We start from the raw sequence: 23,312 nt of genomic DNA, 5'->3' as shown, positions 1-23,312 counted from the left end.
TACGTATAACTCCGCAGTTTGGACCGCCGTATTTATGCGTTTTCAAGAGTTAATTACCTCTAAAGTACGTATCTCTTGCTGTGTGAGGTCATTGGACGCGGCGCATTTGGTCCGGAGCCCCTGTAAACTGGAGATGGAGATTTCAATCATGTTCTGGATGAGTTCGCATTGGTGTAGCGCGGCCATCGCTGCGCCACCGCCACTATCCCTCTCCGACTGCTCATCACTCTCGACCATCTTTCCACCTTTATCAGACACACTATCCATTCCTCGGCATTGGGCACGGCTTTAGGGGGTAGATGCACTTTAAAATGCACATGCACCAGCTACGCAATGTTATGGAACTTAACAAATATCCCAAAATTGAGCAGAAAAAGCGCCAAATTCGGATATAGAAATACAAATGTTCGATATCAATATCCTGGTCCAAAGCAATCCAAAGTCCAACAGTGTTCGGGTTGTATATTCTCCTTGCCGAGAGACTCTCTCCCCCTGCTGAAAGCTCTCGCCTAGGCTTTTATCGTCTGTCAGCTGTTGGAGACATCACGGACCCGTTGCAGTTCGGGAAATGAAGTTTTTTAATATGGCTGGGCATCCGCTGATTTGGGGCTTAATAAATACGTCTCAGTTTGGGCATATTGTCCTGACTAAACGTCGCTGGTTCTCTAGCCTGTTTGAGAGGACCAATAAAATATTTTCTTATAAAGTCTTGCCAACAAATTATCCTCACCACACACACCTTGAGCTGAAGTATATAGCTCCATAGAACAAGAAGCGATGATGCCGAGATCTACTGCAGTATACTACCCAGTCATATTAGCACAATAATACTCCACAACCTGTGAACTTGACAATTGCTACTTGACATGCTATAATGTGCAGAATTAGACCCAATCACATTGTGGAGTGAATCGGTGTGAGGGCCAGCAATGTTCACTCTGGATCTGTAAGCACATGTGATGTGTCCCTGGAATTCTCCATCTACATCACTTACCCTCTCCTCTCTTATTTCTGACACAGGACTATAAACAATGCCTTGCTGTCCTTAAACACACTGCCTGCATCCCACCTTAAATGAAATGACCAGGGTGCAGGGTTTCCCCATAATGTTAACTCTGAAAGGAACAAAACTGCACATGTATGAGAGTGGGAAGGTGATAGGATCACAAAGGCAAGATTTGAGCTGCGAGTCTGGTGAATGTAAGCCCTTATGAGTGAGCCCTGTCCTGGATAAGCACATGTGGGTGCTGGCTTATGACTCCACACACTTAGACACTACATCGAGAGAGATCAGAGCACAAAATAAGCTATTTTAGTAGGCACTCATCCTAAATGCAGATTACAAGGTAATCCCCTATAAGGTCCCACTGTCACCTTCAGGGTATGTGACCGCTCTCCTCTTGCTTTCTCAGCCCCACATAGCAATGCTGACTAGAGACACACACTGACATCAACGTGTGTCCTGGCTTAGACTCCGGAGACTCTGCCACCTTTTACATCACCTACACACTCAAAGAGTAAGTCTCGTTTCCAGAAACGTGCTCTCCCTTTTTTTGTGTATTGGACTGAGCTTGTTACATTCTTGCCAAGGGTAGGCACAGAGAGCATCAAGGTAAGCAAAGCAATTTCTCAAAGTTAGAATTCCCCCAAATTCAGCAAGGCCTCATTTACAGAAAAGCTGACAATTTGGTCTGAAAGCAATAGGACGAGTGAGGAAAGGAGGCACTTGTCAGCTTGTTGACATGACTTGCTGAGCTGAGGGTAGACACACACATCCTTTGCCAGCCCACTCGGCCTGGCGGCCTTTTAGGCGGTTTGTACTGCAGCCCCATTGGCCAGCCAGGCTGCTGCATCTTAGTGTAGGGGCAAGCCTCCCAGGCAGCGTTGCATCAGATTCAATTGGATTGTGGAGAATCTGATTGCGTGTCCTTTTGTGACGGGGATCTCCTGAGCCAACCCTGCAGGTCTGAGGAGAGAGGATGAGCCCAGGAAGGGCCACGGACACTGGGACTGCTGCTCCATAACAACACGGCCTGCTGCTCCATAACAACACAGCCTGCCTGTTGTACAATCTAAATTGTAAAGTCTTGAGTGTGAGGTTCACATGTCTAGTTTAGACACACCGCATATGTAAAAAGGGACATTAAACATCCCAATCCTAACCTCGGACAGGGAGGGGGACACCAGAACCAGGCATGATCTGAGGAGCAGGGTGGACAGTCAGGCTTAGATTAAAGTTCCATCTGCAGTTGCCATGCAATTAGCAGCATAAAGACCTGACAGGCTTAATCACACCAACACGCATGTCACTCAGCCATAGCCAGCCCTGCTTGCCCAGTTGCCACTACAACACATACAGGCTGGAGCCCCCTTCAGGACAGGGGTGGCAATGACTACCGCGGGAGGCCATGCAGAGACAAAGAAAGACTGACGGCAAGGGAGGAATAAAGAATAGAACTACAAAACAGAAGAGCAAGGACAATCAAGATACTGGGGTAATATGGTAGAGATTAGCATGATAACAAAAGAGAAAAAACACTGATGTGTCATACAGTACTATCGGAAGAAATGCAATGAGGAAAAAACTGCACATGGGATGCAGATGCGATGAAGTTAAATACATTTGTGTAGAGCACCATCTACTGGGCAAAGTAGGTTTGCCGTTAGAGCTCAGTGGGCAAACTCCAAAACCATTAAAGATCCAATGCAGCCGTTTTGATCTCAATATTAAATTATTTATGTAACATTTAAGTACTTTACTGTGATTGTTTTAAATGGAAATTGTAAAAAATAAACCAAAATAGCTTCGTTGCAAAGAGCATTTTCTCAAGGAATAATTTTGCTAGGACAGTCTGGGGGTGGTCTGAGTGGAGAGGGGAAATCAGAAATCTAGCTGTTATTGGAAGAGAGGTTTGGAACTACTTATTGGTTTATTATCTAATTTACCCCCTGGTGATGTCACCAGTCAGGCCAACACTCCATCCCACCAAAACAGGCAGAAATTTCAGGTGGTCATTTCAAATAGCTAGTACACTAAAAGGGCATTATGATAATTTTCACAATATTGTTCCAACCTCTGTGTGGTAATATATATAAAACACAGAAAAATCACATCTTCTGCACTGGGCCTTTAACTTAGTCGAAAAAGTAGAGGCAGTGAGATTGAATAATTTTACTGAGCAGCATTGATTACTATCACAAATAGTCCTTGTTAAGTCGGGAGATGCATTGGACATGAGAAACTGAATAAAATGGCAACAGTTTACATTAGGCTTATTCCAGAGAAATACCCTGTGTAATTACTTTGTACCAAGCATGAAAGCACAGGTATTTACATAAAACAGAAATAAAAGTGATATGTCTGACATACCATATTTAAAATGGTAAACACCATATTTTTAGGAATTAGAACTAATTAATCCTAGAAATTTAATAGGATATCTATGGTAAATGCAGACTCAAATAGAGCACTTAGAAGTAAACCTGCAAAAAAATCAGTGGCAGTTCTCAGTCAGTGTTGATGTCACTTCCTTTAAATTAGGCATCTAGATACTTAGGCATGAGGCAACTCTGGCAGATCCTTCATTTACACTTAATGAGGAGCAACAGGAAACAGAGACAATAGAGGGAAGGGAAAGAATGTCCGCTCACAATGTTATATTCTGGGAACTCGTCTTTAAACTACAGAGCATGGGAGCACACACTGGCACATACATCAGATATAACATGCCCTACTATAGTTCTATGTTGATTTAACATCTGTCACACAGAAAAAGACCAAGAACACGGGGTATAACACAACTGTATTATTCACGTAGCAAACAAAAGCAGTATAAGAAAATATTTGTTTATGAAAGTTCTTGAAAATGCAAAAGACAGAAGTGTATATTTTCCTATTTTTGAATTAGGTTGAGAAGTAAAGAGATTATACTATACTAGATTAGATCATTTCTCTAGATCTACACCAGCATGTCTCTCACAGATACAAATCAATTGTACAAGTCATAAAAAGCATTAACATCCATTTTTCTTCAACCTGCATTTGATAACATGAATTGTAATGTAATTGGCTGATAAGTTTCCAGCATATATGCTTTTTCAAATAGGAAAATAGAGGAATACAGTATAATGCGTACAATAAGAATCACAAATTAGCATTAAATACATTTTGTCTTCTGATTGGGTTGATGGTGAGTCATTCAGGATAACAAGCCCAAAGACGTGCACTCTAAATGGTTCATGTTTTAATCAACATTGGCTCTATACTGTACATTCATGTAACACACAATCCTTTGGAGGGAGCTACGGTAACATGGAAGAAAATATCATTATGCCAAGTCGCAGGTGCCCCCTGACCAACACACAGGACAATAGAATAATTAAACAATCACGCAAACCCAAATAAATAAAAATGCTCAGACTGAAATGAAATCCTGGCTTACATGAGAACACGTAACCCTCTAGTTGTGGTATAGCTAGAACATATCATATTTCAGTGTAACACAATCTATAAAGAGTTTCCAAGTAATCTAGAATTTATTAAGTTCACCTTTGTTAAAGTAGAGGGAAGCTACAGCTAGACATGGTGATAATTAGGTTTGTGGTCTGATAAGAAGACATTGTCATCTAAATTGCATTTGCTAAAACAGTATTTTCTTTAGGGTAGGACTGATATTGAAAAGTCTTGCCATTTGTACAGAATTGTATTCCAGAAAAGGCCAACAGAGTTGTATCTTTTCTCTCTTGTATAGCTAGAGAATGCAATAACAAAACCAATTATAAATTGGTCCAAAAAAGATCCACCCACAAGGACTATACCACACTAGGCTATGGAACACATATAATATCAGAACATATCAGAATATTTTCAGCTGTGTTTAATCAGTTGGGGTAAATAGCAGAGAAGAGGGTGAAACACAACAAGAAAATTGCAGCCGAGTAAGATTCCCTGAGCATTGATTATTTTCTTGCTACCTAGGGCATATCTACATAGTTTATGGTAGTGACATCCCCAAGATCATAAATCGTTTAAACCATTTCAATTTATACATATCTAGCTACATACAGTGCATTCAGAAAGTATTCAGACCCCTTCACTTTTTCCAGAATTTCTTACGTTACATCCTTATTCTAAAAGTGATTAAATACAAAAACTCAATCTACACACAATACCCCATAATGATAAAGCAAAAACGGTTATTTTTATGTTTGTTAATTTATATATATATATATATAAAAGAACAAAGAAATACCTTATTTATATAAGTATTCAGACCCTTTGCTATGAGATTTGAAATTGAGCTCTGGTGCATCCTGTTTCCATTGATCATCCTTCAGATGTCTGTTCAACTTGACTGAGTCCACCTGTGGTAAATTCAATTGATTGAACATGATTTGCAAAGGCACACACCTGTCTATATAATGCCCACAGTTGACAGTGTATGTCAGTGCAAAAACCAAGCCATGAGGTTGAAGGAATTGTCCGTAGAGCTCAGATACAGGATTGTGTCGAGGCACAGATCTGGGGAAGGACACAAAAAAAATGTATGCAGCATCGAAGATCCCTAAGAACCCAGTGGCCTCCATTATTCTTAAATGGAAGAAGTTTGGAACCACCAAGACTCTTACTAGAGCTAGCCGCCCGGCTAAACTGAGCAATCGCGGGAGAAGGGCCTTGGTCAGGGAGGTAATCAAGAACCCGATGGACACTGACAGAGCTCCAGAGTTCCTCTGTGAAGATGGGAGAACCTTCCAGAAGGACCACCATCTCTGCAGCACTCCACCAATCAGGCCTTTATGGGAGCCTGCAAGCTGACTTCAGTCGCCAGTTGTACAGTGTTTCCTCAGACACATTGGTACGGCTGGCTTACGGGTTAAGCAAGCAGTATGTCAAGAATCAGCGGCTTGGCGGGGTCATGTTTCGGAGGACGCATGGCTCTCGACCTTCGCCACTCCCGAGTCCATACGAGAGTTGCAGCGATGGGACAAGACTAACTACCATGCTCCACTAACTGAGCAACATGGGACCTATCACAGCATATTGGAAGAATGTCATTCATATTCCATCCAAGAAAATGGTGCCATCTGGTTTGCTTAATATAAGGAACTTGGAATTATTTATACTTGTTCTTTTGATTACTTACAGTGGGGCAAAAAAGTATTTAATCAGCCACCAATTGTGCAAGTTCTCCCACTTAAAAAGATGAGAGGCCTGTAATTTTCATCATAGGTACACTTCAACTATGACAGACAGGATTTTTAATGAATTTATTTGCAAATTATGGTGGAAAATAATTATTTGGTCACCTACAAACAAGCAAGATTTCTGGCTCTCACAGACCTGTAACTTCTTCTTTAAGAGGCTCCTCTGTCCTCCACTCGTTACCTGTATTAATGGCACCTGTTTGAACTTGTTATCAGTATAAAAGACACCTGTCCACAACCTCAAACAGTCACACTCCAAACTCCGCTATGGCCAAGACCAAAGAGCTGTCAAAGGACACCAGAAACAAAATTGTAGACCTGCACCAGGCTGGGAAGAATGAATCTGCAATAGGTAAGCAGCTTGGTTTGAAGAAATCAACTGTGGGAACAATTATTAGGAAATGGAAGACATACAAGACCACTGATAATCTCCCTCGATCTGGGGCTCCACGCAAGATCTCACCCTGTGGGGTCAAAATGATTACAAGAACAGTGAGCAAAAATCCCAGAACGGGGGGACCTAGTGAATGACCTGCAGAGAGCTGGGACTAAAGTAACAAAGCCTACCATCAGTAACACAGTACGCCGCCAGGGACTCAAATCCTGCAGTGCCAGACGTGTCCCCCTGCTTAAGCCAGTACATGTCCAGGCCCATCTGAAGTTCGCTAGAGAGCATTTAGATGATCCAGAAGAAGATTGGGAGAATGTCATATGGTCAGATGAAACCAAAATAAAACTTTTTGGTAAAACTTCAACTCGTCGTGTTTGGAGGACAAACAATGCTGAGTTGCATCCAAAGAACACCATACCTACTGTGAAGCATTGGGGTGGAAACATCATGCTTTGGGGCTGTTTTTCTGCAAAGGGACCAGGACGACTGATCCGTGTAAAGGAAAGAATGAACAGGGCCATGTATCTTGAGATTTTGAGTGAAAACCTCCTTCCATCAGCAAGGGCATTGAAGATGAAACGTGGCTGGGTCTTTCAGCATGACAATGATCCCAAACACACCGCCCGGGCAACGAAGGAGTGGCTTCGTAAGAAGCATTTCAAGGTCCTGGAGTGGCCTAGCCAGTCTCCAGATCTCAACCCCATAGAAAATCTTTGGAGGGAGTTGATAGTCCGTGTTGCCCAGCAACTGCCCCAAAACATCACTGCTCTAGAGGAGATCTGCATGGAGGAATGGGCCAAAATACCAGCAACAGTGTGTGAAAACCTTGTGAAGACTTACAGAAAACGTTTGACCTCTGTCATTGTCAACAAAGGGTATATAACAAAGTATTGAGATAAACTTTTGTTATTGACCAAATACTTATTTTCCACCATAATATGCAAATAAATTCATTAAAAATCCTACAATGTGATTTTCTGGATTTTTACCCCCTCATTTTGTCTGTCATAGTTGAAGTGTACCTATGATGAAAATTACAGGTCTCTCTCATCTTCTTAAGTGGGAGAACTTGCACAATTGGTGGCTGACTAAATACTTTTTTGCCCCACTGTAAGTATATTTTAAACCAAATACTTTGAGACCATTACTCAAGTAGTATTTTACTGGATGACTGACTTCTACTTGAGTCATATTCTATTACGGTATCTTTACTTTTACTCAAGTATGACAGTTGGATACTTTTTCCACAACTACATGACAGCCAACTTGGAGTTTGCCAAAAGGCACCTAAAGGACTCTCAGACCATGAGAAACAAGATTTTCTGGTCTGATGAAACCAAGATTGAACTCTGGCCTGAATGCCAAGCATCACGTCTGGAGGAAACCTGGCAACATCCCTACGGTGAAGCATGGTGGTGGCAGCATCATGCTGTGGAGACGTTTTCAGAGGCAGGGACTGGGAGACCAGTCAGGGTCGAGGGAAAGAAGAACGGAGCAAAGTACAGAGAGATCCTTGATGAAAACCTGCTCCAGAGTGCTCAAGACCTCAGACTGGGGAAAAAGGTTCACCTTCCAACAGGACAATGACCCTAAGCACACAGCAAAGACAACGCAGGAGTGGATTCGGGACAAGTCTCTGAATGTCCTTGTGTGGCCCAGCCAGAGCCCAGACTTGAACCCTATCGAACATCTCTGGAGAGACCTGAAAAAAAGCTGCGCAGTGACACTCCCCATCCAACCTGACAGAGCTTGAGCGGATCTGCAGAGAAAAATGGGAGAAACTCCCCAAATACAGGTGTGTCAAGCTCGTAGCGTCATACCCAAGAAAACTCGAGGCTGTAAACGCTGCAAAATGTGCTTCAAATACTGAGTAAAGGGTCTGAATACTTGTCATATTTCCATTTTTAATTTTGTATAATTTTGCGGGAACATTTTCTAAATAACTGTTTTTGCTTTGTCATTATGGGTTATTGTGTGTAGATTGATGAGGTGAAAAAAACAATTTGATCAATTTTAGATCTTTTAGATCTTTAGGCTACAACGTAACAATGTGGAAAAAAGTCAAGGGGTCTGACTAATTTCTAAATGCACTTAATGAGATGCAGATAAATACAAGTCTAAACCAGCGTGAGCAATATCAGGAAGTACTGGTATTGTCCAAAAAATGATATAGAAGTTTTTATATTTTGTCTTCCATCAAGTCTTACTGGTCTCATTTACAGTAGGATCACATAAAGCCATTGGATCATTGTGATAGTCTCGAGCTTCCTTTCCTAAGTAGCTACAAGCAAAACAGGAGTAAAACTGTTTTCTTCAAATAATAGACATAATTTCTTCTTCTTTAAATAACAAAAACATACCACTTGAGTAAAAGTTCTGAGGTGCAAAGAGGTATACTCTGAGAGACATAGCAGTGATATTCACCAGCAAGAACACGTGGTTGAAAAAGACAATTCATTAAGAATGAAAATGGTAGAATATGAAAATTGCAAGTAGAGTTAACCGTGACAGTTAAGCCTCAACTCACAATTGAAGGTCTAACTGCTCTACTGTAAGCAAAAAAGATGTAGGGGCCACAAACAGAAGAAGGAACTTCATAGTGTTTCTAATAATGTACATGAGAAACAGTAAATTAATTATGTTCTAAACTTACTAAATAGGCATAGGCATGCTAAAGGTGAAAACCCATGGATACTGTTACACTGAAGGTCCAGATTCAGATTCAAACCAGGGCTCGCTGGTTACACTGGAAACAGTATTCCCCTACATTAGTCATCTCTGGGAATATACAGTTAAAGTTGGAAGTTTACATACACCTTAGCCAAATACATTTAAACTCAGTTTTTCACAAATCCTGACATTTAATCCTCGTAAACATTCCCTGTCTTAAGTCTGTTAGGATCACCACTTTATTTTAAGAACATGAAATGTCAGAATAATAGTAGAGATAATGATTTATTTCAGCTTTTATTTATTTCATCACATTCCCAGTGGGTCAGAAGTTTACATACACTCAATTAGTATTTGGTAGCATTGCCTTTCAATTGTTTAACTTGGGTCAAACTTTTCAGGTAGCCTTCCACAAGCTTCCCACAATAACGTGGGTGAATTCTGGCCCATTCCTCCTGACAGAGCTGGTGTAACTGAGTCAGGTTTGGAGGTCTCCTTGCACACACACACTTTCAGTTCTGCCCACATATCTTCTTTAGGATTGAGGTCAGGGCTTTGTGATGGCCACTCCAATACCTTCACTTTGTTGTCCTTCAGCCATAACTTTGGAAGTATGCTGAGGGTGACTGTCCATTTGGAAGACCCGTTTGCGACCAAGCTTTAACTTCCTGACTGATGTCTTGAGATGTTGCTTCAATATATCCACATATATCTTCCTCATGATGCCATCCATTTTGTGAAGTGCAACAGTCCCTCCTGCAGCAAAGCAATTCTATTTTTGTTTCATCAGACCAGAGGACATTTCTCAAAAAAGTACGATTTTTGTCCCCATGTGCAGTTGCAAACCGTAGTCTGGCTTTTTTATAGCGGTTTTGGAGCAGTGGCTTCTTCCTTGCTGAGCGGCCTTTCAGGTTATGTCGGTATAGGATTAGTTTTTACTGTGGATATAAATACTTTTGTACCAATTTCCTCCAGCATCTTCACAAGGTCCTTTGCTGTTGTTCTGGGATTGATTTGCACTTTTCGCACCAAAGTACGTTCATCTCTAGGAGACAGAACGCATCTCTGCCTTGAGCGGTATGACGGCTGCGTGGTCCCATGGTGTTTATACTTGCGTACTATTGTTTGTACAGATGAACGTGGTATCTTCAAGCGTTTGGAAATTGCTCCCAAGAATGAACCAGACTTACGGAGTTCTACAATTATTTTTCTGAAGTCTTGGCTGATTTCTTTTGATTTACACCTGATGTCAAGCAAAGAGGCACTGGGTTTGAAGGTAGGCCTTGAAATATATCCACATCTCCAATGGACTCAAATGATGTCAATTAGCCTATCAGAAGCTTCTAAAGCCATGACATAATTTTCTGGAATTTTCCAAGCTGTTTAAATGCACAGTCAACTTAGTGTGTTAACTTCTGACCCACTGGAATTGTGATACAGTGAATTATAAGTGAAATAATCTCTCTGTAAACAATTGTTGGAAAAATTACTTGTGTCATGCACAAAGTAGATGTCCTAACCGATTTGCAAATACTATAATGTGTTAACAAGAAATTTGTGGAGTAGTTGAAAAACGAGTTTTAAATGACTCCAACCTAAATGTATGTAAACTTTCGACTTCAACTGTACCATTAGATCAATGGGGGAAATGTTCCTATCTGGACCTTGTTGTTGAACCTTAAGGCAGACAACTTGGTAGAGAGTATAGTCTCAGATTGGGAGAATATAATTGCATTGGGGGAAGCATAAACTAGAACATTCACTGTTGCACACAGAGAAACTCACATGGGGCCAGAAATGGACTGTTTGAATGTTCCGGAGCTAGACATGTTCAAATCCATTCATATGAGAGTAAAATGCACTAGGGTCCTGAGTCCTATCAGAATTACAACTCCAGCTTTCACTCTGCCTTTACTGTATCACCCAGCAATTATCAGGAATAATTTCAATATTTTAAATCTAAATCATAACATTTTTTAAATATTCACCATCAATAACAATACATTTGACATATAACTTAAATATTTTAAAAAGTGCCTAACTAGCTAGTTTGATGATTTCTGAAACATGAAATCAAAAGAGCAATATGCTGCCTTCAAATGCTACTCAAGTGGGAAATATGATGTTCCGACTGAGAAATAAGCACTTGAACAACCCTCCCATGTTGGAATTCCAAGAGTGAAAGTCAGTGAAGATAACCAATTTAAGAGTTGTGACGTTTCATCACTGACCTTTCATCAACCATAAGATGATAAAGCAAATTAATGTTTGACGCTGTCAAACTTATCAATGTGGATAATAGCTAGTTTACCATATTGTCAAAGTTAAGCAAGCTAGCTAACTTTATCATTAGCAATGTTAGCTAGCTCATCGTGTTAGATGAAATCTCATTGGTAGGAAGAATTGCTCTGACTTCTAAAACAGGACTTACGACTTCATAACTGGGAAATTTCATCTGAAGGTAGTAATATTCCAAGGGACTTGGGACAGGCTGGTTCAGGTCAAGAAGAGGGTAGTGTGAGCCATATTGTTCTTCCATTGTCACAGACAAAACTATATGACAACTCTGTCAAAGAAATAGTTAAGATAATGGTTAGTTGAGGAAATCCAAAAGATAAAAAATGTCTAGTTTTCAAGGTATAGTAATTAGTATGTTTTTTGTATGCAGTGTTACTGCTCTCTCACCATGATAACACTTCCTGTTGGGGCACCTCCTCTTCCTGAGGGCCTGGTCTCTTGAGCATGCTGTCCTCCTCTGTACAGACACATGAGTTAGGTTCATACAAACTAGCATGCGGACTAAATTCACCTCCCTGTTTACAGTTGGACTAGGCCTAAATGAAACAATCGAACAATCATGCCTCATACGATTCAATTAGGTTTTTGATTAGAATGATATTAAAACAACATGGATAAATGTACCACTCAGGTGTCCAGCTTCTTCATCTTCCAAGAGGTTGGCAGTGGAGGCAGCATTACCCAGTCTGGTAGAGGATGTTAAGGAGAGAGGCAGATGTTTATACACAATACTATGAATGCAAGTTCAGAGTCAAGGCCATGAAAGGACCTCCTAATTCAGCACAGCCCTAACGGTATGAAAATGTATGCACTCACTACTGTAAGTCGCTCTGGATAAGAGCATCTGCTAAATTACTCAAATGTAAATATGATGAAGCCCAGCATATGACCCGCCAACTGGATACTAAATGGGACTTTCCCTGGAACTCAAACCAAATGACATCAACAGTAGAAACAAAGGCAGATATTACAGCCACTCATCAACATGCAGAGAAGTCTCTGAGGGATTGTTAATTACATCTGTACAATGCAAGCACATCTGTTCAGTTCATTTGAACCTCACTGTCACTTCTGGCAAGGACAAAAGATCCATTGGGCAATGACTCCTGAGCATGGAGGCCTGCCAGAGAGAGGATCGTCTTGTAAACCCGACCCTAGGCCAGGATCTGGTTTCAATGACCTACTCTTTTGGCAACTTCAATAAGGGGGGGAAAAATGTCTAGGGTGGGTCCTCTCAACAAATCACAATGCAGACATGCCAGAACATCACGATTTGAAACCAAAGTTTGCAGGCAAAACCTTTGCAAGGGCTTTAATGAAGGTTGTTGATGCAAACTAGCCACTTGCGAAATGCACTCATTAAAAATAACCTCTGTGATCTTTGACTTACTTGCTACTATTTAGTATTTTATTCAAGAGGATAGTAATAGTGAGGTAGTTCCTCTATGCCAAAAGAGTCCGTAATTGAAACCAGACCCTAGTGACTATTGCCTAGGGTCGAGTTCTCGAGACTAGGGAAAGGAGGGGGAGGTGATGGGTGGTGGCAGGGACCACTGGTGAAGTGGAAGGATACGAATGATGTTTCATGAGGGCCCTCCTTTTTGTTTTTCTTCTTCGGGTGTTTTCAGAGAAAGCTCTAGCGATTTCAAAAAGCTTCTTTCGCGTAGCTGTGGAGGATTACAGGATCAAATAGAAAGTTTTTAAAAATTGAATATGATTGTTCTGATTTGAAAAAGCATATGTCCATGAATACATCATTATATATTTATATTATTAACATCTCATCTCTTAACATCATCATTATTAACATCTCATTCAAGTGCAGAGACGGTAGGAAAGTTGGTTTTCCTATAGCTTTCTGGAGCACAGACTGTGAAAGGGTCATGTCCTTCAGCATCCATCATTTACAGTTCCACGTACTGCTAGAAGCACGTCATGCTAACTGCACATGCCCAATTTGGAAAGTTCTAATTACATTTTGAATTTTGAAGTGATAGAGCCACACACATTGAGAAAATGATTTGGTTATGGCCCAGAGAGCGACAGATTGAGTGTTCTTACATTTGCCCATGTGCTTGAGTTTGTCACGGAACAAGGCGTCATCTGTAACATTGGTGCAGGCCTCCCCAGAGCCTGAGGCACAATTATCTCCTAGAACACAGACAAGCAGCGTGAAATAGACCACGCACAGAGACATGCGAGCACAAGAGAAAGACACACAGGGATGCACACAGAGACACACACAACAACTGAGATGCACAACAAGTCACACTTTCTCTGTGTGCCTTGAAAATAAGGCATTTCACTGCAGTAGCCCGCTGTACACAGGCCCCGCATGAAGAAACCTGGACAGTCTCAGACTGAGCCAGAACGAGAATGGAGCTAAATGCTATGGAGTGCAGATGAACGATATCTACCTGGAGTGGACGTCCCCATGAAAGCTGGTGAATGATGGGACTTGGATGCCTTTGACTCATACTGCAGCCGATCTAAAAACAGAGGGAGCCGATGTCTCAGCATCAATGGAGTTAAAAGCATGGAGGCATGTAGCAGGAGCTGACAAGCTCTCCTTCATGCACTACTAGAGAAGAGGTGGAGGGAATGAGGAGAAAAGCACTGCCATGACAGAGACCTTCTTTTACTGACTCTTCATAGCTTGATTGCTGGGGATGAAAGCATAGTGATATCATCACTAAGTAGTGTATAAGACCTTTTCAAATGATGCATTTTTAAAAAACGTTTGTATGTGTATGCACACCTCTCTCAAGGGCGATGAGGAACTCGCGGTTGCGCTGCAGCTCCCTCATAAACTCCTCGTTCTGCAGGAAGAGGGCTATGCGCTCATCCTCCAAGTACTGCTTCAGCTTTCTCTCCTGGTCCGTCTCCATGCCAACCTGGCCTGCCCTGGCCGCCGCCCCAGCCCCAGGCTCAACCTGCTGCGTCATGGACAACAGGGAGGAAGAGCAGGAGGGCTGGGTCAGACTAGTCGGCGTTAGGCTGCTGTGAGAGCGCTGCAGGAAGGGAGGGACCAGAGAGAACAATGTTAGACGTGTAAAAGTCCTATGTGGAAATGCTTCAGCTTTGAATAAAATTGCACAATGAATTGTAAAATAATGAAATTGAATCTGTATAAATAGTTGAACTGTATTTTTCTTCATGTGCAGTCTGTTGCAAAGGCTGGTAATTATCCAGCCAGTTGGCCACGAGAGCAGAGCGCCAGGCAGTGGTCTGTAAGTGATGGGAGTGTGGGTTAATGGTCCATTAGGGGCTGACCCATAAATCTACCTACTGGCAGACTGTCCAGCTGCTGAGGCAGGATCCGGAGGAAATCATCAGGGAGGTTGCCTAGTAACGGTGGGTTCCAGTTCCTGTAACTTCCAATCTGCCTTTGACTGGCAGGAGGGTGTGGACCAGGAGGGGGCTGGCAGGGACGGGATTGACTGGCATCAAAGCTGGCACAGAGATGGGAAAGGATATTGTTAGTCCCAATGCTATGTTCTATAAGAGTACATATCAATAATGACGTGTTTTGGTCATCTTCAAAGGATCGGTCTAGCATAAACCTGTCTGTTTCTCTTATTTCTTCTCACAGGTTCCCTCCTTGGCACACATAAGATTGTCTACATCTAACAAAAGTGTCACTAGCATTATGTCTACAGATCTACTCAAGTTAGGGCACAGTACAGAACATGGACTTCATAGCTAATGTAGTAGCATTCATTAGACAGCAGGTGGAGCATTCAATGTATCACGAACCTCTTGGCTTTCAAAGCACTCGCAACATGAATTGCTGAGCAGCCATATCATGTATTAGATATTGAGAAAGCAACAACGAAGAATATATGCATCTCATCACTCATGTAAATGATGGTATAAGAGAAAATGCATTCATTCATTCACACTATCCCAGCCATCTATCATTCTCCTTTAAGTGATGAAATGAGGTCAGAGCCACGCAGACAGCCCTGAGCCCTCTCTCCCTCCCCTTCTTCTCTTGCCTGGGTGGTGGTGATGCTGTGGGCAGGACCTGATCTGGGTACTTCCTGTCGTAGATGTGCATGTCATAGGAGGGCGGAGAGTAGACCGGCGGGGGCTCCTCGTCAGAGCTGTCCGGCTCCAACGTCCGCTCCAAGATCTACAGGGTCAGAGGTCAGGGGAACCATTGAGAATGTTCTAAAAGGTCTTGAAAATCCCATCAGATGGCACATGTGGACACTTCAAAGAGCAAATTAAATTAATTATGAATCTGTATTATAACTAGTCATTGGCAATACAGCACAGCCTCTCTGCCCTAAATTAGAGGCATTGTGAGCGCTTGGTATTGAGCTGTTTAATTCAACTAGACCAGCAGCACTCTTTAATCCTGTATTTAATAAATGGTTGATTGAAATTAACTTTACTTTTAAAACAGCCTAGCATGTTAGGTAGAATAGGCTGACAGACTGACCAGGTGAAAGCTATGATCCCTTATTAATGTCACTTGTTCAATCCACTTCAGTCAGTGTAGATGAAGGGGAGGAGACATGTTAAAGAAGGATTTTTAAGCCTTGAGACAATTGAGACATGGATTGTGTATGTGTGCCAATCAGAGCCTGAATGGGCAAGACAAAATATTGAAGTGCCTTTGAATGGGGTGTTTACAGTGCCTTGCGAAAGTATTCGGCCCCCTTGAACTTTGCAACCTTTTGCCACATTTCAGGCTTCAAACATAAATATATAAAACTGTTTTTTTTGTGAAGAATCAACAACAAGTGGGACACAATCATGAAGTTGAACAACATTTATTGGATATTTCAAACTTTTTTAACAAATCAAAAACTGAAAAATTGGGCGTGCAAATTTATTCAGCCCCTTTACTTTCAGTGCAGCAAACTCTCTCCAGAAGTTCAGTGAGGATCTCTGAATGATCCAATGTTGACCTAAATGACTAATGATGATAAATACAATCCACCTGTGTGTAATCAAGTCTCCGTATAAATGCACCTGCACTGTGATAGTCTCAGAGGTCCGTTAAAAGCGCAGAGAGCATCATGAAGAACAAGGAACACACCATGCAGGTCCGAGATACTGTTGTGAAGAAGTTTAAAGCCGGATTTGGATACAAAAAGATTTCCCAAGCTTTAAACATCCCAAGGAGCACTGTGCAAGCGATAATATTGAAATGGAAGGAGTATCAGACCACTGCAAATCTACCAAGACCTGGCCGTCCCTCTAAACTTTCAGCTCATACAAGGAGAAGACTGATCAGAGATGCAGCCAAGAGGCCCATGATCACTCTGGATGAACTGCAGAGATCTACAGCTGAGGTGGGAGACTCTGTCCATAGGACAACAATCAGTCGTATATTGCACAAATCTGGCCTTTATGGAAGAGTGGCAAGAAGAAAGCCATTTCTTAAAGATATCCATAAAAAGTGTCGTTTAAGGTTTGACACAAGCCACCTGGTCAGATGAAACCAAAATTGAACTTTTTGGCAACAATGCAAAACATTATGTTTGGCGTAAAAGCAACACAGCTCATCACCCTGAACACACCATCCCCACTGTCAAACATGGTGGTGGCAGCATCATGGTTTGGGCCTGCTTTTCTTCAGCAGGGACAGGGAAGATGGTTCAAATTGATGGGAAGATGGATGGAGCCAAATACAGGACCATTCTGGAAGAAAACCTGATGGAGTCTGCAAAAGACCTGAGACTGGGACGGAGATTTGTCTTCCAACAAGACAATGATCCAAAACATAAAGCAAAATCTACAATGGAATGGTTCAAAAATAAACATATCCAGGTGTTAGAATGGCCAAGTCAAAGTCCAGACCTGAATCCAATCGAGAATCTGTGGAAAGAACTGAAAACTGCTGTTCACAAATGCTCTCCATCCAACCTCACTGAGCTCGAGCTGTTTTGCAAGGAGGAATGGGGAAAAATTTCAGTCTCTCGATGTGCAAAACTGATAGAGACATACCCCAAGCGACTTACAGCTGTAATCGCAGCAAAAGGTGGCGCTACAAAGTATTAACTTAAGGGGGGCTGAATAATTTTGCACGCCCAATTTTTCAGTTTTGATTTGTTAAAAAAGTTTGAAATATCCAATATGGCACAGAGATATTGTGTCCCACTTGTTGTTGATTCTTCACAAAAAAATACAGTTTTATATCTTTATGTTTGAAGCCTGAAATGTGGCAAAAGGTCGCAAAGTTCAAGGGGGCCGAATACTTTCGCAAGGCACTGTAGGTGCCAGGCGCACCGGTTTGAGTGTCAAGAACTGCAACGCTGCTGGGTTTTTCACGCTCAACAGTTTCCCGTGTGTATCAAGAATGGTCCACCACCCAAAGGACATCCAGCCAACTTAACACAACAATGGGAAGAATTGGAGTCAACATGGGCCAGCATCCCTGTGGAACACTTTCGACACCTTGGAGAGTCCATGCCATGACAAATTGAGGCTGTTCTGAGGGCAAAATGGGAGGTGCAACTCAATATTAGGAAGCACTCTTAATGTTTTGTACATTCAGTGTAATTTTTAAGTGCAGCTCTTAATCTTCCTCTTTCTCCCTCAAGTCTTTCAGAATGATTGGGGGAAATAAACAAACAGTTCATAACCTGTGTGGTGCATGGTGGAATACAGCCAGAGTGGACAAAGGCTAATAAAAACACTCAATATGGCTGAAACTGAGAGACCTGCAGTAATTTAATCAAATACAAAGTGAACAGCTTGCCAGTCCAATATTGCACTTGATACAATCTTGTTACTACTCAGCAATAGTTTATGTATCAGCACCAAGGGAGTTCCAAAGGAATGGCTGGTCTTGGCTGTCCACAACAGTCACCCCATTGCACGAGAAACCACAAAGTGTGCACCTCTAGCTATTGTCAAGCTTTTGAAGATCGCTTTAGGCACTTTATCAAAGCTTTCTATCCACAATAGCAGTGCATAATCACCTGCTCCCCAGGGAAATGCATGTCACCCACGACAAAAGCATATTAAGAGCAACATTAAAACTACTTTTCCCTCCCCAAGAACAACCATCTGGTTTGAAGAGGCAAAACACAGGGAAATAAGGTGTGTGAATGAATAACTACTATTGGGTGAAAAAGTAGCTGACAACCTTGACATACATTTCATGACATGCTATGGTCTCAGACTGTCTTAGGTTGCGTTCATTTAGTTTTATCTGGGCTACTCACAAGTTCTCATACCAGCGCCCCTGCCCCCATGCAGACGTACCTCAGGGGGGATGCTGTCCTCTGAGTCGGAGCCGTCATCAGAGCCGTGTCCTTCCAGGCTCATCTGGAGCAGCTGGTCGATAGTGGAGTCCACGGCTCCGTGGTTGGCCCGCAGCACACACTCTATCACCTCCTGCTCCATGCTGGGGAACATAGTCCTGAAGTCCTCCATAGCCTGGTTGAACTCCAGACGCCGCACCGTTTGCCCACCCCCACTGGGATTACCGTTGTTGAGTTCAGCTGGGACTGGGCTGTCGCTGTGTGACGCCACGTCACCATGGTTACCACTGTTGCGGCGGCGGAACAGGCTGGTCATCATCCAGAGTGCCTCCAGCCTCCGCACGGCGCCCCTCCTCCGCGCCGGCCACACCACCCGAGAAATGGTGGCTCCTGGTCCCTGGACGGTGGGTGCCCACTGCCTGCCTGGCTCAACCCTGGCCTGCTGCTTCAACTGTGCCTGTCCACCTCAGGGCCCTCAGTGCTTGGCCCCGTTATCCTCTCATCATCACAGCACCACAGAAAGCCATTCTCTCTTCTCCTCTGGTTTTGACCCAGCTGCATCCAATGCTCTGAGGATGTGGTGGCTGGTCTCCCCAGGCAGGCAGTGTGTGGAAGACACAGCGCTATGTTCTCTCTGAGAAGAGGTGGACTAGATGTGTTCTCTCTGAGCAGAGGTGGACTAGATGTGTTCTCTCTGAGAAGAGGTGGACTAGATGTGTTCTCTCTGAGAAGAGGTGGACTAGATGTGTTCTCTCTGAGCAGAGGTGGACTAGATGTGTCCTAACACTTCCAACCCACACATCCCTCCAGCACCTGCAGTGTCGGGAACAGGAACAGAATGAAGCAGACAGGCATCAACACAATGAGCAGCGGTGCAAATGGAGGAGTTCCACTCGAGCAATAGTGTGTCCAAGGAGGTTATAAAAAGGCTACACATTTTTTGAAGACACACACACACACACAGAAAGAAGGCGGCGTTACAATAGCGAAGGTGCATAAAGATGGCAGCCCCCATGTTCTTATCACAAATGCCTCATTTGCTAAGTTCGCCGTATTGTACAATGCTCTGTTACTTTATTTACATTTTTTTGTGTCGGCATTAGCACAGTATACATGATCCCAATACTAGCTCCAAGACGGCGGTAATTAGAAAAAACGAATAAGTAGATTGTGCTAATTTATTGGCACATTAAACCATGTCGAGTGTGTAGTTTCCAAATTCATAGTGCTCAAACAATGTCATCATATTTCAATTTCTCCATCTTTTTTTCTCCAATCAGCTCTCAGGCAGAGGCGCTGTCTGAATGCATTACTTTCCCGACCTCGACACCCTAGGCGTCTGCATTCCCACGGCAACGCTTGTGTCCCCAAGCACCAGAATAGAGTCGGCCAGTGCCAGGGAAGGGCAGAGGCACCACCCGCTGCCAACTGCATCGTGACCCAGAGGGCCGATACATGCACCGCCTAAGTAGGTTACAGGAGCTGAATTAATCAGGCTGCCACTGAGTCAACACTCCACACCGCCATGCGGTAGTTTGTTTCCCAGAGACCTGGGCCAGGAGGTGTGACTATGAAGCCAGCCTAGCCCAGCAGGACCTCATCACAGTCAGTCAGTAGGCATTAGACAGTGTCAGATTAGGGAAAATAAGAGTTCACAGAGGCACTGGATCAAGTTGTTTAAATGCTAGTAGGGTCTGAGACTTGGACCAGGTGGTGGAACTGAACCTGGTACACCGCTGCTGCATTAGAGCACAAGGAGAACAGGCAGATTGTCCCATAACCCTGCTCTAGATCGTACTGCCCTGACAGGGGAGGTCATTTGAAAACATAATGGAGCACTCAGAATGAAATAGGGCAGTGGGACGTGAACCTGTGAATCACAGTGCTGCACCAAGGACACACTGCTCTGCACTGGCCTATGGATTGCCTGCTAACAGTTCTAAGAGTTTCTGCTCAAAAAAACTTTTCTAGATGTCATGGCGCGCCATATGATCTGATACAGAGAAGTGCCACAGTTCAGCAGAGGCCAGACACTGAACATACAAAAATACTATCTTTACATTCCTACTTTCCATTCAGCATAATTTATGTTAGGCTGAACTGACTGAAAGACAGGGTTGACTGGCAGCAACAGATTCACAAGCAGAATCATTGGTCAAGCTCTTCTTCCAGATACTTATCTGGGATAAAATAGGCCTACATCAATTAAAGCCAGTGAGCTGTCTGGGGGGGGTGGGGGTCAGGAGCCCTTGGTGTCAAATCAATCATCTCAGAGCTGGCTGAATGATATTTCCCACACACCGATTCCTCACTTTTCACTATTCAACACTAATCTGAATTTAGCGCCCAGCTATATTTAGCACCACAATCCACCACAGCTCTTTGTCCTCATTTAGGCTACTGTAGCTGCTTACCGATATGGGAGCCAGGGGAGGACTGCTTTGCTCTTGTGAATTACATGCAGCATAGGGCTTGCTTACATCACCCATAACTAATGCCTGCTGGTTTAGGCCCTGAGCTGATTACAGATAGGGCCTACCGGTAGAAGACAAAGGACTGTTTGATAAATCTCTGTGATGAAAGACAGACACATTGGACAACATGTGGTGATAGGTGGGCCTACACACAAATATTATATTTGGCTAGCTAGGCCTAGTCTAGATGTTTTGGATTTAGCCAATCAATATGAAAAGAGGGGATCTCTTACAGGAACCTCAAAATCCTCCTCCTGAGGTAAGGTATCATTGACAGTGTAGGCTACATGGTATAGTTTGTTGGCAGTATGGCCTACTCTCTGGCAGTGAATAGCTCATTAGGACTATGATGCTCCCCCTTCCATTCGAATCGTTACACAATCCAGGTGTAGAAAGCTCTTAGAGTCGTACCCAAAAAGACTCACAGCTGTAATCGCTGCCAAAAGGTGCTTCTACGAAGTATTGGCTCATGTGTGTGAATATTATGTACATTAAATAACTGTATAATACATTTGCAAACATTTCTTTGTTTTTATCGTGCCTTGTGTGTATGTATATGGGTGAGAAAATACCATTTTGAATTCAGGTTGTAACACAACACAATGTGGAATAAGTCAAGGCGTATGAATACTTTCTGAAGGCACTTATTGAAAATCATACCGTCTGTATATCAAAATAGCCCAGTATACGGTATAAACAGTATATCACCCAAGCCTAGCACAGTTCACAGTTCCATGATTAGTGAGGATTATTAGGACAGATTCATAGGAATACTGTTAAACAACTACTGTACACTTTACTCACCTTCCAATATTTCATGGGTTGAACAATTGAATATGGCAACTTTTTAGATGAATCAAACCACTGTATTTTTATTCACCAATATAGTGTACAAAACATTAGAAAAATGCTAACCTGCCTTGTTATTGTAGTGGTGAGATGTGAGCATGTCTTCGGGGTATGATATTTGTGCGTCTAACTTTCTCACTCATTTTATTCACAATTAATTCTGGATTATCCGTAATCATGGCAGCATCCACATTTAATGGAGAAGTGTTTAGAAACATATTCTATTCTTATTTACAATAAAAGTGACTCCAAAAGGACACAATACATTATTGGGCACGAAAAAATCTGAAACACAAACCAAAACAAACAGCATGTGTATTAAAGTAGTCAAATGTTTAGTGTTTGGTCCCATATTCCAAGCACGCAATGATTACATCAAGCTTGTGACTCTACAAACTTGTTGGATGCATTTAAGTGAATTTGTCCCAATACTTTTGGTCCACTAAAATGGGGGGACTATACGCAAAAGTGCTGTAATTTCTAAACATTTCACACGATATGGATGAAAATACCCTGCATTTAAGTGAATTTGTCCCAATATTTTTGGTCCCCTAAAATGGGGGGACTATACGCAAAAAGTGCTGTAATTACAAAACATTTCACACGATATTGATGTTGTATGATTTCAAATCCAAAGTGCCAGAGTAGAGAGACAAAAAAAACAACGTGTCACTGTCCCAATACTTTTGGAGCTCACTGTATTTAGTGTGTAAATGCTTTCCAAACTATATTTTTAAATTATTCATATATATTTTCCTTACCCTAAATAATATACATGATCAGTATTTTTTTAATCTACCAATTGGTGCTGAACATTTGATGAATATTAGGGCTGTGACGATACCAGTATCCCAATATTTTTTTCATGGCAAAAATTAAAACACTGGTCCTCTAAAAACCTGCTGTTTGTAAAATATTGTGTGCTATAGGTTGGAAAATAAATACGTGTGACTCTAGATGACAACATCATCCAGAGTCAAGCCCCTCGCCCACAGAGGTTTGCATTGTCTACATCAGTGGTCGCCAACCAGTCGATCACCAAATATTTCTGTAGAAAAGCCATCAAACGATAAAGGCTTGCGCTCCTTCTTTAAAATCGTGTTGAGCTGTTGCCGGTAAGTGCACTTGATTCAAAAGTCCTGCTCACCGGGTAGAAAAGTGTTCCCATAAGACAACCTACGCCTGCCTGGCGGACCGGCAAAT

At 42.4% G+C, this 23,312-nt stretch overlaps 2 protein-coding genes across 5 annotated transcripts in view; both read right to left on the bottom strand.

Annotated features, from left to right (window-relative positions):
* The window catches only part of ksr1a (kinase suppressor of ras 1a), a 48,761-nt gene extending 48,238 nt beyond the window's left edge, over window positions 1-523 (bottom strand). For 3 of the 4 annotated variants that reach the window (XM_029670731.2, XM_029670737.2, XM_029670736.2), the window contains exon 1: window positions 58-522. In XM_029670731.2, the coding sequence (XP_029526591.2) occupies window positions 58-267 (210 nt within the window). In that variant the 5' untranslated portion in view covers window positions 268-522. Of the gene's footprint in view, window positions 1-57 lie in introns of all 4 variants that reach the window. The other variant, XM_029670735.2, reaches the window with a different exon arrangement.
* An 8,268-nt stretch (window positions 524-8,791) lies between these two features.
* Window positions 8,792-19,594, bottom strand: LOC115136437 (CUE domain-containing protein 1-like). The gene is made up of 10 exons (XM_065023625.1): window positions 18,788-19,594; window positions 15,562-15,698; window positions 14,853-15,015; window positions 14,322-14,574; window positions 13,981-14,052; window positions 13,625-13,714; window positions 13,137-13,230; window positions 12,188-12,249; window positions 11,951-12,020; window positions 8,792-11,831 (listed from the first exon to the last, which is right to left on the bottom strand). Coding segments are annotated over exons 1-10 (1,260 nt in total). The 5' UTR covers window positions 19,106-19,594; the 3' UTR covers window positions 8,792-11,830.
* Window positions 19,595-23,312: the final 3,718 nt, after the last annotated feature.

Source organism: Oncorhynchus nerka, linkage group LG10 (assembly GCF_034236695.1).
Source record: "Oncorhynchus nerka isolate Pitt River linkage group LG10, Oner_Uvic_2.0, whole genome shotgun sequence".
Lineage (NCBI taxonomy): Eukaryota > Metazoa > Chordata > Actinopteri > Salmoniformes > Salmonidae > Oncorhynchus > Oncorhynchus nerka.
The sequence above is the reverse complement of the archived record's forward strand: the minus strand, read 5'-3'. Positions and strand labels throughout refer to the sequence as shown.

Bases quoted from the DNA above. Each gene is read 5' to 3' on its own strand.
- LOC115136437 (XM_065023625.1), bottom strand. From the start codon at position 19,105: ATGATGACCAGCCTGTTCCGCCGCCGCAACAGTGGTAACCATGGTGAC. The intron at 15,699-18,787 runs GTACGTCTGCAT...CTGACCCTGTAG, and splicing joins AGGACAGCATCCCCCCTGAG to ATCTTGGAGCGGACGTTGGA. The intron at 13,715-13,980 runs GTAGATATCGTT...TCTGTGTTCTAG, and splicing joins CATGGGGACGTCCACTCCAG to GAGATAATTGTGCCTCAGGC.